This window comes from Triticum aestivum, chromosome 2B (genome assembly GCF_018294505.1).
Source record: "Triticum aestivum cultivar Chinese Spring chromosome 2B, IWGSC CS RefSeq v2.1, whole genome shotgun sequence".
Classification (NCBI taxonomy): domain Eukaryota; kingdom Viridiplantae; phylum Streptophyta; class Magnoliopsida; order Poales; family Poaceae; genus Triticum; species Triticum aestivum.
Genome location: NC_057798.1, coordinates 674,064,206 through 674,078,684, shown reverse-complemented (window position 1 = coordinate 674,078,684; position 14,479 = coordinate 674,064,206). Strand labels below are relative to the sequence as shown.

Sequence of the window (14,479 nt, the reverse complement as noted above, 5' to 3'; positions counted from 1 at the left end):
AACATTTTTTGTACACAGTGAACATTTTTCAATGTACATTGCACATTTTTTCACTGCGGTGAACTGTTTTTTTAAATGCAATATGGACAATTTTTCCATACGCGATGAACATTTTTGTGTACACTCACAGGGAACAGATTTTCAATGTACGTTGCACATTTTTTTCACTGCAGTGAACTTATTTTGAAAAGTGTGCAAAATTTGAAAAGGTGAAAAAAATAGAATTCATAAAAGAATTTTTTTGAATTTCAAAAATTTTCCCAAAATATACAGTGAACATTTTAGAACTTTTCTGTAATATAGAATGAACATACCTAAATATACAGTGAACATATTCGTAACACAGAATGAACTTTGTATAATATAAGGAAAAAGAAACAGTAAAAAGGAAAAAAGAAATCATAAAAGGAGAAATAAAATAATAAAAATAAAATATAAAAATAAAAATAAAACAAAAAGAAAGAAGAACCAGAAAAGAAAACCCGAAAAAAATAAAGAACGAAAAACAGAAGCAACAACGTGCAGCACGCGCTGCTGTGAACTGGGCCGGCCCAACCGCGGGCGCTGCGGGAGTTTTCCTCCCCAATCCCGGTCATTCTTTTCCATGTCAGCAATCCCCGTTTGGCAAATGATCCGAAGGTTTGATTTAGACCGGCATTGTAGAGTTCAGGGTGCAATCGACCGGAATTTTGACTTTGGGGTTCATTTCGTTTAACCTCTACAAATTCAAGGTTTAAAATGGACTTTTTCCTCGGCCACATGCATGCATGCATGGGCAATCCACGTACCGCCACCGCGCCGATTCCCAATTATCGGACCCTCTCGCGCCAGATGCCGCCGTACGCGGGGCCCCCCTGCCTCGGCCTGGCCAGCACCCGCAGGGTGTCATTTGGCATACCGAGAAGGGACACCACCCCACACACACACTCCCACATATCGAGCGAAGCAGCAAAAGGAAAATCACAGAGCAGCAGCGACAGGCAGAGCGTGACCACACACCCCTCTCACTCTCACTTTTTCTAGCTACAGGGCCCGGGGAGAAAGCTAGCTAGCTCGTCCGTTACGTGTAGCATCCGATCGGCTTCAAAGATCTCGCCGCTACGCCGAGAGAAAGCGGGATTTTGGTGCCGATCCCTTGGAGCGTGGCGTGGTGACCACGAACGGAGGCCGATCTAATCCTGGCGCAGCCACAGACCGCCCACGCGTCTGCGGCGCCGCTGTTGCCTTTGCCTGCCTGCCTGCGCTCGCTGCGGCGCTTCGAGCACATCGCCCGGGCACGCCACACACGGAGTTGGCGCCTGCCGCGTCCCACTCCGCGCGGTGCCCGCCACAACTATTTTACACCGTCTCGTGCATGTCCTAGCTTTCCTCCCCCCTCCCATGTCTCGCTAGAAACGCACGCACACGCGTATAGTAGCAGCGTAGCACCAACCGGCAGTCGGGCACTAGCTCCTTCGAGTTCGATCCGTCGGATCGGCATGACGCTGGATGCCCTGTGCGCGGCCAGCGACGTCCTCGTCTACGACACCTTCAACGCGGCGGCCGCCGCGAGTGCCGCGCCGGCCGACAGCAGCCTCCTCTTCGGCGATGAGGCATGGATGGCGGGGTCTGCTTCCGCTGCGGCGCCGGCTGTGACGGCGGTGCCGGTGGAAGAAGGGGAGAAGGCGCAGGGGAGGAGGAAGCGGCGGCGGCGGGCGAGGAGCTGCAAGAACCGCGAGGACGCCGAGAGCCAGCGGATGACCCACATTGCCGTCGAGCGCAACCGCCGGCGCCAGATGAACGAGTACCTCGCCGCGCTCCGCTCCCTCATGCCGGAGTCCTACGCCCACCGGGTAAGCTCACGTTCTCGCGTCTCGCTGAATTCCTGATACGTTCTGCGCTCTTCGTGTTGAGTTCTTGAGGCCAAAATCTTTACATCGAGCGTCATTATGTTTGAGGGCCAATGGTGGAGTGGCGTCGGGAGTTCTTGAATCTTGTCTGCTCCATTCGGGCCCCTGTTCTTAACTACCAGAGCCAATGCACGCCAATAATGGCGCGTATCCCTCCTCCGCGAGACATACATTCCTCGGCCACATTGCGCCGTTAATGCGCCTCCTCTCCCTATCATCACTTCACTCATAGTTCTAGTAAATGTCCTACACTGTTTTTTTTTCTGAGCTTGGGGAACAGAGTGTTACAGCTACTACTACCCTGTTCTTTTAAGTTGTACGTACTTCTTCGATCACATGCAACTACCTTCTGTGAGGATGAATGTACCCGCACTTGACTGTCGCTGGCTTTCAATTCGATGGATGTGTAGGGCGACCAGGCATCCATTGTCGGCGGCGCCATCGATTTCGTCAAGGAGCTCGAGCAGCTGCTGCAGTCCCTGGAGGCGCAGAAGCGCACGCTCCTGGCGCAGCCGGAGCAGGAGCACAAGCCGCTGCCCATCCGTGACGCCATGCCATCGTCGAGCACCACCGTCGCGGCCGCGGCCGCGGCCACGACGACGAGCACCGATGAGGGCAAGCAGGCTGCGGCGACGCACGACACGACGGGGCCCCCGTTCGCGGGGTTCTTCACGTACCCGCAGTACGTGCGCCTCCTCCCACCGCGGGACGACGCCGACGACCGCGCCGGGGCGGCGGACATCGAGGTGACCCTGGTGGAGACGCACGCCAGCGTCCGGGTGATGGCGCCGCGGCGGCCGGGGCAGCTGCTCAGGATGGTCGCCGGGATGGAGGCGCTCAGGCTCACCGTCCTGCACCTCAACGTCACCACGCTCGGCTCGCTCGCGCTCTACTCCCTCAGCGTCAAGGTACATTTCCATGCCGTTGCCTGCAAACTATTCACTCGGTTGTTACTTTCTCTTCTGATGAAAACCTAAGCCATCGCCAAAATCTACATTTTCATTTTTCTCCTATCTAGCGCCGGAAAATGACAACAACTCTAGCTATAAAGCCAGTGAGAACGATGCTAGGCCCGTTTGCAAGCGAAAGCATCTAGAGTATTTTTTAATTTTCTTTGATGCATGTGGCTTCTCTATCAGAAGGACCAAAAACATGTTGGGTTTTAGCACAGCATCCAAAATAGTTAAACACTGTAGAGAATTCCATACAAATTGTTTCTTGCGCTAAAACGGTGAGGCCTGAACATTTTTTGACTGTGCCGGCTGAGATAACTTCCTAAAACACCCCTACTACCCCAGGCTGATCGGCAACTCAAAAAATAAAATCATTTCACATCTCTTGTTGCTTGAGGTGAACAAAATCATTCCGGCTAGGCATCTACTACATTGCATAAGCTCTGCTGCAGAGGTTGGCGTGCATTGCTTGTGCGAGCTAGAAACCAGCAGCCACTACCCAGTGCTGCTTCATGGTGGAGTACATCCGCCGCTGGCCATGGCCGGGAAGACCAGAAAGCTGGCTGGCTCCAGCCATTGGTCATTTGCTTTTTGACCAGATTGAGATTCCGGAATCGATCCAGAGGCTTTTTGCTCCCCCGATAGAGGCTTTTGCTCCGCTCTGCACTCCAAGCTGTAGCAGCTCTGCTCTCTGGACTTGACCTGCCCCCATATGGCTGCTGCCTGCACTATATCGAGCCATGACAGTTCAAGCTCAAAAAGCAGAAGCAGAGCTGCACATATGATACTTTTACCCTATTTTTTCCTCCTGCTAAAGTAGGCTGGAGATGGCGCCATGGAGAATCTTTCTGCGGAGCTGGGTCGTAGATCAGATAGATTGACATGGCGAGGTGAGCAGGGAAAAGAAAAAGGGGAGGCTACAGGGTTCGTGTGTGGTGCCTTTCCTTCGGGCTGTTCATGGCAGCGGCGCCCGTCGATCGCCCAGGCCCCATCGGAGAATCTGCCTTTACAGGAGCTTTTTTCACTTCCGGCTCAGTGATCGATGTAGTGATCGATGTAGCTCACGCTGTGACCGATCGCCTGTTCACCGGGCCTCTCTGCGCTCCGGAACCGCCGCTTTGCCTCGCGTGTATTGGCCTGATGCCATTTAATTGTGTGCAGTGAACTTCGCTCCTTGATAAGTGCGATCGCAGAGAAAGCTCAGGCTTCATGTTTTTGATTCGTGTGTGCAGGTGGAGGAAGGGTGCGGGCTGACAACGGCGGACGATATCGCGGCGGCGGTGCACCATGTGCTCTGCCTCGTCGACGCCGAGGAGACGTCGCAGCGGCTGCCGGCCGGTGGGCAGCAGGAGATTTTAAGTTAGCTTAGGTGCACCGGGGCAGTGCCGCCGAGCTTGCCGTCTGAGATAGGAGTAGTAATTTGTAAAGTGTAGTGGACCTCTACGAGGCTTTCGAGCATGGTTAATAATACAGTCAACAATGGACATGTTATCTGGAGCCAATCTAGTAGCCGACTCATACAATAGTAAGTCTTAAACGGACGCACCTGTTCTGATCGCGAGCTCACATGAGCTCGGGTGGACACTAAATCTAAAAAATCTGAATTTTTTTGTACGAAACTTCGACAAATATTTTAATAGCTTGCAAAATTCCATCATCATATGGCATTCTTGGAAAATATGGCAAAAGGAATCAATGCTCGCAAAACATTATAAATTATCACCACATGTGCACTTGGGGGACTGAGATCCAGTGACTTGCCCACTGCACACTACTAGGAAAATGCTTATAGATAGAAGTTTACCAGTAGCGAGTTTTTGTGAACCCACGCTACTAGTAATTACCAGTAGCGCTGTGTAGAAAACACGCTACTACTAACATATAGCAGCAGCGTTTGTTTGTTTGGGCCGCGCTACTGTTACATGGGCCGCAGGGCAGCATCTGTAGCCCACTTAGCTGTAGCGTTTGTTCTGAAAAGGCGCTACAGCTGGTGGGCTTAGCAGTAGCGTGGTGCTGCAACCAGCGCTACTACTACAGCTAAAGAAAACCGCCCCGCGAGCGCCCCCGGCCGCACCCCCCCTCGTCTCACACAATCAATCCCATCCGCCCGCCGCCGCCGCCGCCGCGGTTAGGGTTCGTCCCCAGCCGCCTCACCCCCGTCGACGGTGCCGTGCGCCGCCACCACGCGCAGTCGCCTCTCGCCTCCTCCGACGCTTCAGCCCCGTAAGTCCCCCTCTCGATCTCCTCCTCCCTGCGGGCGCCACAGTAGCTCCTCTCGATCTCTCGGTTAGGGTTCGTCGTAGGGGCTCCAATCGATTTGCCGCGGCGGCTCGCCATGTTTTGGGATTTAGGGATTGCACGGTGGCTCCGCGCTTCGATGCATGGCTCCAATCGATCCTACTGTTAATTAGTATCACATATGCATATCTAGATCCTACTGTTAATTAGTATCACATATGGGAGAGAGTAGAGGATTTGGGTTGGTTGTTGCTGACATGATTTGGCATTGGATTGGGCTGGCTCATGTTTGATTTTTTGCTTTGTGGTTGGGCGGTTTCGACTTTTCTGATGTGATGTTATGGATATTGCTTCTATAGGAGTGTAAGTGCTCGGTTCGGGTTGTATCAAGTGCCCTTCTATAGGATGTTGTATAGGTGTTGTTCATGTGAGAGACAAAGCTACAAGCTCATGTTTATTTAGTGTGCTTTGTTGTGAGAAATCATCAAGATTTAGGATTACTGATATGAGAAGGGGGTAGTTTATTTAGTGTGCTTTGTTGTGATTAACGAAGATGAGATGAGATCAAAGTATTGTTATGTTTTGCCATATATTTGTTTGTTACATCTCTAGATTATTGAGCTACTAGTATTGTTTAACCTTGTGTTTAGTGCAAATTTCATGCTGATAGCGACGCTTCATCTGAAGAGTTGGGGACATTAGTTTACTAGATTGCTAGCTTTCTTGTGTTTATCATACAATCACTCTACTTTTGCAATTTGTGATTGTTGGACTGAACTTTATGTTTACTTTTTAGTTGTTATTTTGCTTGCCATGTGAACTCTAGCTATGAAAACTTTATGTTTACTTTTTGGATCGTTAATCCTTTAATCATATTGCTTTAGGGAAATGGCGCCACCACCACCACCACCACCATGTCGACGGTGCAAGTCAAGGTGCGCCAGCAGCCTTGCAACTGGCACGCTGTTTGGCATCTACTTCGAGTCTAGTTTTCTTCATGCGGCGGTAATAAATTATATGAAACTAGTAACTACTATTTTGTTTTTAGTGTTATTGGCATTAATGCATCGTGTATATATCATTTTGCTTTTTGTACACAGATCGTCCCATGCAATGTGAGGTCAGAATTCAACAATCTGACTGGAGACTCTGTGACATTTGAGGCTCCTGGGGGCCCCTACACTATGGAGATCGAGAAAGGACGAAAGATGACGCGGGTGGGAGGAGATGGATGGGTCCGTTTCATCGACAACATGCGTATCACCGGTGGTGAGTTGATCAGCTTCTCCTTCAGAGCTGAAAGACCCAAGCTGGCCGTGATTTATATCAACAAAGCATAAGATGATGAGGATGATGAGGATGATGATGACCCACTCGGTGATGCCATCATAGCTCAAAGAATGAAGTTGAGCGAGGAGGAGGTGTGCAACCTATGGGACATCATTCCGCCACATGCTGACTTCGTCGGGGTGCCATTCGTGACCCGCCTGACAAGTACCATGGTTGATCGGCATATGATGGTATGTTGCATTTACTGTAGTTTTTAGAGTAATTTGATGATATGCTTTATTGTTATACTTAGTGTAGAGTCTGATGATAAATATGCTTACTGAATCTTATATGCTTACTGAATCTTATATGCTTAGTGAATCTATGCTTAGTGAATCTTATATGCTTTATTGTTATACTTAGTGTAGAGTCCGATGATATATATGCTTAGTGAATCTTATATGCTTAGTGAATCTTATATGCTTTATTGTTATACTTAGTGTAGAGTACGATGATATATATACTTAGTGTAGAGTCCGATGATATATATGCTTAGTGTAGAGTCCGATGATATATATGCTTCGTGTAGAATGTGTGAGGCTACTTATTAATTGATATATTTTTCTTATTCAGAAATTGCCAAAGACCATATCTGAGAGTTGTGGTATCAAGCCTGATGAAGAAGGCTCTGCTGGAATACGCCTTACAGCAAGGGGCTCCGTCACCACTTGTGCGTACGGCGTGGACACGGACGGTCGCACACACTTTAACTCGGTTGGGTGGAAGAGCTTCCTCGTCGGCAAGAATCTTCATGTTGGACAGGCAATCCTAATTACTATCAGAAACACCCACCGCCCAGACTTGAGGATGATGGTCGTCATCGACATCATCTAGAACTTCATATGCATGCGTGTGGCTGTTGAACCATATATATGCTAGTATGACTACCTAGTAGACTTATCAACTATGATCTATCCATGCATTGTTGACTACTATATGAGTTTGTGAGATTGTGTGGTTATATTAAATATGGTACTGTCGTTAATGTTTGTGAGATGGTTCTGTGAACTTAGTTTATTTGCACTGGACTTGTCTTGATTTCCATGAATATTGCACCTGACTTCTTTTTTTATTTTTTATTTTTATTTGCCTAATTGTAGCGTGGGGAGAAAATAGGATGCTACTACTATCGTGATTATAGTAGTAGCGCTGGTGGAGGGAGCAGCACTACTAATAAGTATTTTAGCTGCAGCGCTTGTTCAGAAACGCGCTACTGGTAATAATAGCTATAGCGCCCTAACAGTAGCGCGGGTGCCCACACTACTGGTATGTAAAAAAACCAGCACCACTAGTAAGCTTTTCTCTAGTAGTGGCAAGTCATGCTGTGACATTCCACCATGTATCAATCATCCATTTGGGATCCAACTATGGCCCAAGTTGTATTGGCACTTGAGATTTTTAGATAGGCAACACAAATAGCATGAGTCATTCTTCAGTCCATTACAAATAGAAACAATGGCAGCCAAGGTTAAAAACCAACAATCCTATATATTATTCTGAAACTACATAAATTGAATTCACTTAGCACTCTCTTTCTGTGTTCATTCAACACTTAAAATTGAGAAAAATAATCCCGGGAGCACATTATGGACTGCAGTTAAAGCTGCTCGAGATTGAAATTCACACTTAACACTTGTACTCAAGAGCAAATTATTGACTGCTGCTAGCAGCAGTCAACATTGGAATCCAGACTTGGCAGTAGTAGTAATCAAGAGTAGATCATAGACTACATTCATTCGAGTTCTAAAATGTGCATCCTGTATTTTTAAAATGTTTGTCGTGTATTAGAAAAAATCGTCACGTGTTTCAAAACAGTTTATAGTATTAATAAATCTTCATTGTGTATATTAAAAATATTCATCGTGTATAGAAACATGGTCAGCGTCTATTGAGAAAATTCTCAAAGTGCAATAAAAAAGGTTCATCTTGTATTAATAATATTCATAATATATCTTTTTTCATGTATTAACAATTTTTTCAATATACAATTTTTTCATGTATTAAAAATCATTGTGTATTTAAAATTGTTAGTCATGTATTTAAAAAATGTTTTCATCTATTAACAAATTGTTCATTTTATTACAAAATATTCATAGTCTATTTAATGGTCACCGTGTATTTTAATAATGTGTAAAAAAATTAAAGGTGCGAGTATTTTTTTAAATGTCATGAATATTTTTTTAGTGGTCACACGTTAGCATTTGTTTTTGAGAGAGAGAGAAAGCTCATACACGCCAGCTGTAGTCAATAACAAGCTGACACGTGTTTATCTAAAAAACTTCTGCAGCGAGCTAGTGATTATGAATCATGCCATAAGCTCCCCTGTTTCAAAATAGATAACCCAGCTTTATATCAAAGTTAGTATAAAATTGGGTCATCTATTTTAAAACGAAGGGGTACAATTACGCAAACTTCCTATGAGCTGCTTGCCGTGGAACGTAGACGCTCTTATCTTAGACTGGCCAGTATTATGACCCTTATTGAGCGATGACGCGGCAATGCTCGCAATTAGCGGGACGCATCCCCGTAAGTGCGTTAGTCTGGGCTATTTTCACTTGGGTCAATATCAAGCGTTGGATCCCAAATGGATGGTTGATACATGGAGGAATGTTACAGCGCGACTTGCAGTGGGCAAGCCACTGGATCTCAAAGCATCTCCAGCCGCGTCCCCAACAGGCCCTTCCCAGACGTTTTTGTCGCGCCTGCGTCGAAAAAATGGCCCAGACGCCCCCCCCTCCAAGAAGCCCGTTTTTCGCCGGCTCAGGCCGAAACTAGTGCTGACGGACCCAGGCAGAACCCGGCGCCGCGCCGGCACAAGCGAAAAGGGCGCGTGGGTCCGCCCTGTCGGCGAGTCGAGCGCCTCTCCCGCCGTTTCTTCCCGCTTTTCCTCACTTCCCTCCCATTTTCTCTTTTCCTCCCGCCATTCTCTCTCCCGTAGCCTCCCAGTCGGCCGCCGTGGCACCGAAGAAGTACGTCATCCCCCGCGCCACGGCAACCACGACCGCCGTCGTCGCCCAGCCGAAGCAGAGGAAGCCGAGGGCGCCGTCGTCCAAGCCGCCGGCATGACAAACGCCGATTGGAGGGTAGAAGTACAGCGACGGGAGGCCGTCACCGCCGACCGGCGGAACAGGGACCTCGCCAAGAAGGCCCGTGACAACGCGGCACGCGTGGCTGCGGGTGCCGCTGCCGCTGCCGCTTCGGCGGACCAGGCCGAGGCCGAGGCGACTCGCGCGGGGATGATGAATCCCCCGGCAACCACCCGCAGTACGCGCCCTGGGGCCAGCAAGGCGTCAGATCTCCGTCGCCGCAGCCATGGGGATCGCCGGGCTACGGCGGCGGGGACGCGCACGGTGGGTTCAACCCAAACGTCACTTTCCCCCATGGACACCCGACCCAGGCACGCTCTCGCCCGCCTTCACCGGCGTGCAGTACCCTCCATACAACTACTCGCCGCCCGCGTACGCGTCCTCCCCGACGCCTCCTCTCCGCCGTTGCGCACTTCCCTTCTTGCACCTCGGCGATGCCGACGAGACCGAGGCCGACATGGACGACATCATTGTGGAAGGTTCGGCCTCGACCGCCGCGTCTCCCGGGTTCACCACGGATGAGACGGTGGATCTCAGCGGCGGCATGGACGGCAAGCTCGGCTACGTCTACAGCGACGGCGAGGAGGAGGAGGAGGAGGAGGAGCCGGCGACTGTTCCGGCGAGGAGGCACAAGAAGAAGAAGCGGACGGCCAGGTCAGGCGAGCCGCGCATCAAGTGGGCGTCCAAGGAGGAGGAATGCCTCGCCGAAGCATGTAAAGTCGTCTGCCTCGACCCGTCCACCGGTGCGAACCAGAGCATCGAGACGTACTGAGCGCGCATCAAGGCCGAGTTCGACGAGCGCAAGCTCGTCGACCCCTACTTCAAAGGCGTCTACATGCAGCGCGGGTCGAAGGCGATGGCGAATCATTGGGGGCGTATCTAGGGGGCGTGCAACAAATGGCATGGGGTCATTGAGGTGGTCGCCGCTCGCCCGAAGAGCGGCGCCAGCATTGAGGATCAGATATGCCACGCCGGTCTCCCGACTCTCTTCGCCGTGTGCGCCCGCCAACTGTTTGTTCGTCTCCGCGCAGTTGCTGCGCATGTTCTGCCTGTATCGGCAGAGCAACAACAACGCCAAGTTCAAGTACCTCCACGTTTACAAGCGCATTGACAAGTGCGATAAGTGCGCGGAAGTCCGGCGCACCATCGAGAAGGCCAAGGAGACCTACAAGCCGGACACGCCGACTCCGGGCGCGTCAGATGGGCGGCCGGACGGCAACAAAGGTGCCAAGAAGGGGAAACACGCCGACGCGGCCATCGCTCGCGTGCAGGAGTCCATCCAGCACTGCCTCGCCGACGCACAGGTCCGGGCCGTCCTTCATGAAGAGAAGACCGAGGCGCGGTGGTCGGCGTTGATGTTGACCAGCGCCGTCAAGCTCGACCTACTCCGGACCAACGTCGCCGCGAAGAAGAGGAACACCGATCTGGCTTTTCTGCTGGGCGGGGCGGACATGCTCCAGAGCACCGACGAGGCGGTCAAGGCGTGGTACAGGGCGCATGTTGGCCTCATCCTGGACCAGCTTCCCTCGACGATGACGCCCACGCCCACGACGACGCCGCCCACACCCACGCACACGCCGCCGCCGCCGCCAAGCCCGACCGATGATGCCGCCGAGACTGCCCGCAACACAGAAGCCAGGCCGCTAAGCACAGAGACCCCGTCAAGCCCGCGCACGCCGACTCCGCCGACGCCGGAGGCCGACCTCGCCGCCTGATGCGCGCTTCCGTCCTTTCTGCTTTTTGTACGCCGAACTTCTCATTCGATTGCCGATCTATTGGCCGCTTGATCGCCGGATTGTGGCGCCTATTTTGGGCGCGGGAATGACTACGTTTGAATTTTCCGTGGCTGGGGGACGGCGCCTGGGGGCGTGGCTGGGAGCTAGGCCGCCCCAGAGGCTGAACTAGCGCCGGCTCGCCCCCAGGGTGTAGTTTTTCAACGTCCTGGGGGGCCGAACGGCTGGAGATGCTCTCAGTCCGCACTGGGGCATATGCTGGCGAGCTTGCCGTGTGAATTGGGTAACTTGTAAAGTGTAGTTGGCCTCTGTGAGGCTGTAGGAGCCGGGCCGAAATCACTATTATGACCTTTTCAGCAATCTTTGTCACAAAATGAACTCGACCTGAAAGTATTTCATGATCTGACCCTTTTAGCAACGCCACAGCCCGTGGCGTTTCTTCTTCATATAGAAACGCCGAGGTGCCTCGCGCTTCAGCTCCACATTCAAACGCCAAACTAGCTAGCGTTTAGCTCCATATGGAAACGCCAAACATGTTGGCGTTGCTGGCCGGGCCAAAACACTAAAGCTCATGGCGTTTCTTGCTGACCACGATTCCTCACAACTACTCGCATCCATGCCAGGCCATGACCACCTTCCCAAGCTCCGTCCTAAGCTCGTCCCATCCAAAATATGAGCATGGAAAGCTAGCTCAAAATTCTAATTGATGCACGCGCTCCTGGCCGCATGAATGTTAGGCTAGATATAGCTAGCTTAGATACCTATACTTACATATCCATGTATTTGTATATCTGAAAGCTCATAGTTGTATATACCTGGATACCCGTTTGTATGCATATATTATATACATACATATTCGAGTACTTGCGGCCGCCCGGCAAGCGCGTACGTATACATACACAAATATATATTTGCTTAATTAGCTACTCAACCATGCCTAATATGAATTGATTGATACAGATTTGAACTGGATACGCACACGAGAACTGCGAGTCGAGGCTGAGCGACCGTTTGAACCACGGGTGGCTCGATAGCTCGGCGACGGTGAGGCGCGTGGCTGGGTTGGGGTGGAGCAGGCGGTTCATGAGGCGGTGCGTCGGCGGGGACACCACTGGGGGAGCGTGTACTCGCGGCGGTGCGCCTTCCTGCACATCTCGGTGATGTTGGAGTCGTCGAACGGCAGGCGGCCGGCGAGTAGGACGTAGAGGATGACGCCGCAGGAGCAGGCGTTGGGCTTGACGCCATCGTAGCCCTTGCGGCGGAGCACCTCGGGGGCGGCGAAGGCGGGCGTCCCACAGGTGGTGTGCAGGCGGCCGTCGTCACGGTGGGACTCCGGTAGTGCAGCGAGGCCGAAGTCGCAGACCTTGAGGTTGCCGTCTACGTCGAGGAGGACGTTCCGCTGCTTGACGTCGCGGTGGGTGACACCGCGCACGTGGCGGTAGATGATCACGGAGACGAGCTGGAGGAAGACGCGGCGCGCAGCGTGCTCGGGGAGGGCTGGCGGGAGTTTCAGCTAGAAACGCCATGAGCTTTGGCGTTTGGGCCCAGCCAGCAACGCCAAAATGTTTGGCGTTTCCATATGGAGCTAAAACGCTGGCTAGCTTGGCGTTTGAATGTGGAGCTGAAGCGCGAGATACCTCGGCGTTTCTATATGAAGAAAAAACGCCACGGGCTGTGACGTTGCTAAAAAGGTCAAATCGTGAAATACTTTCATATCGAGTTCATTTTGTGACAAAGATTACTGAAAAGGTATAGTGATTTCGGCCTAGGAGCCCATGGTCTGTGCCAGAGGCAGAGCAAATGGCCGAGCCAGTACTAGTAGTACTACAATACAATAACGTGCGCTATGTACATTTTTATTCTTCTTGCAGGGAGCGCCGCATTTTCTTTTTGTTATCTTTGATTTTTTTTCTGTTGGGCTAAGCGGGTTCGGTGGTTTCATCCTCACCTAGTCCAGCCCAAAAGGCGTTTTCTTACAAACCGAAAACTTTGGTTTACAGGCATTGCCAGGGACCTTCTATTTGCCGCGTTCTGCGGCAAATACACGCTGCGTCGCATATGGGGGCGCCGACTGGGCCGGCCCATTCAGTGTGCTGCGAGTGAGAAAAATCACAAAAATATACAGTAACACGCGGTCGCTGGGAATCAAACACGCGACTGCTTGCTTGCGCAACCACGGTGCTAGCCACTGCGATAGAACATACCTAGCAACTTAAGTACAGCGGAACTATAAAGGAACGAAGAACAGTTCCGGATTTAACAATGTTTGGAAAAATCCCAATTTTTTCCCAAATTTTGAGCAATTTTTAAACTTACGTTTTTTTGAAAATGCAAACAAAATTTATGAAAACTATTTTTTTTGAATTACCCAAACAAAATTCGAAAACATGTACAGTTTTCAAATTTGTGAACAATTTTTGAATCTTGAGAACAAATTTGGAAGCACGAGCAATTTTTTAAAGCACAAACATTTTTTGAAATGTTGAGAACAAAATTTGAAATAAAGAACAATTTTTAAAAATTCCAAACAAATTTGGAAGCGCGAACAATTTTTAAAGCACGAACATTTTTCAATATTGAGAACAAATTTGGAAGCGCGAACATTTTTTGAATATGTGAACAAAAAATTAAAATCTGGTACATTTTCTGATTTTCGAAAGTTTTGAACTTTTTTGTGTAATGAGAACATTTTTTGTATTTTGAGAACATTTTTTCAAAAACTGCACTTTTTTGGAAACACGAACAAAACTTAAAATTTTCGATTTTTTGAAACAAGAGAAGAAAAGAAAAAGAAATTAAAAAACCAAAGAAAGAAAACAAACAGAAAAAAAAAAGAAACAGAAATAATTAAAACCGAAAAAAAGAAACAAAAAAGAAAACCAGAAAAACCGGTTCAAGAACCTTCTCGAAGGTTCCCAAACATGAACATGCGGACAATTTTTGAATTTTTGAATACATTTTCAAACATGAACATTTTTTGAATATGTGAAGAAATTTTATGAAACGAACAAATTTTGAATTACACAAATATTTTTCAAAAACATGAACATTATTGGAATTTGTGAACATTTTTTTAAAGCACGAACAATTTTTGAATCTTGAGAACAAATTTGGAAGCGCGACCTATTTTTTGAATCTTGAGAACAAATTTTGAAACATAGAATAAGTTTAAAAAATCCTGAACAAATTTGAAAGCACGATTTTTTTTTCAAAGAATGAACATTTTTTGAATCTTGAGATTTTTTTTTGAA

General features: G+C 49.3%; 1 protein-coding gene across 1 annotated transcript; it reads left to right on the top strand.

Annotated features, from left to right (window-relative positions):
* Positions 1-1,292: 1,292 nt before the first annotated feature.
* Positions 1,293-4,339, top strand: LOC123046633 (transcription factor bHLH94). The gene is made up of 3 exons (XM_044470029.1): positions 1,293-1,832; positions 2,300-2,797; positions 4,075-4,339. The coding sequence occupies exons 1-3, from the start codon at positions 1,479-1,481 to the stop codon at positions 4,204-4,206; spliced, it is 984 nt and encodes a 327-aa protein (XP_044325964.1). The 5' UTR covers positions 1,293-1,478; the 3' UTR covers positions 4,207-4,339.
* Positions 4,340-14,479: the final 10,140 nt, after the last annotated feature.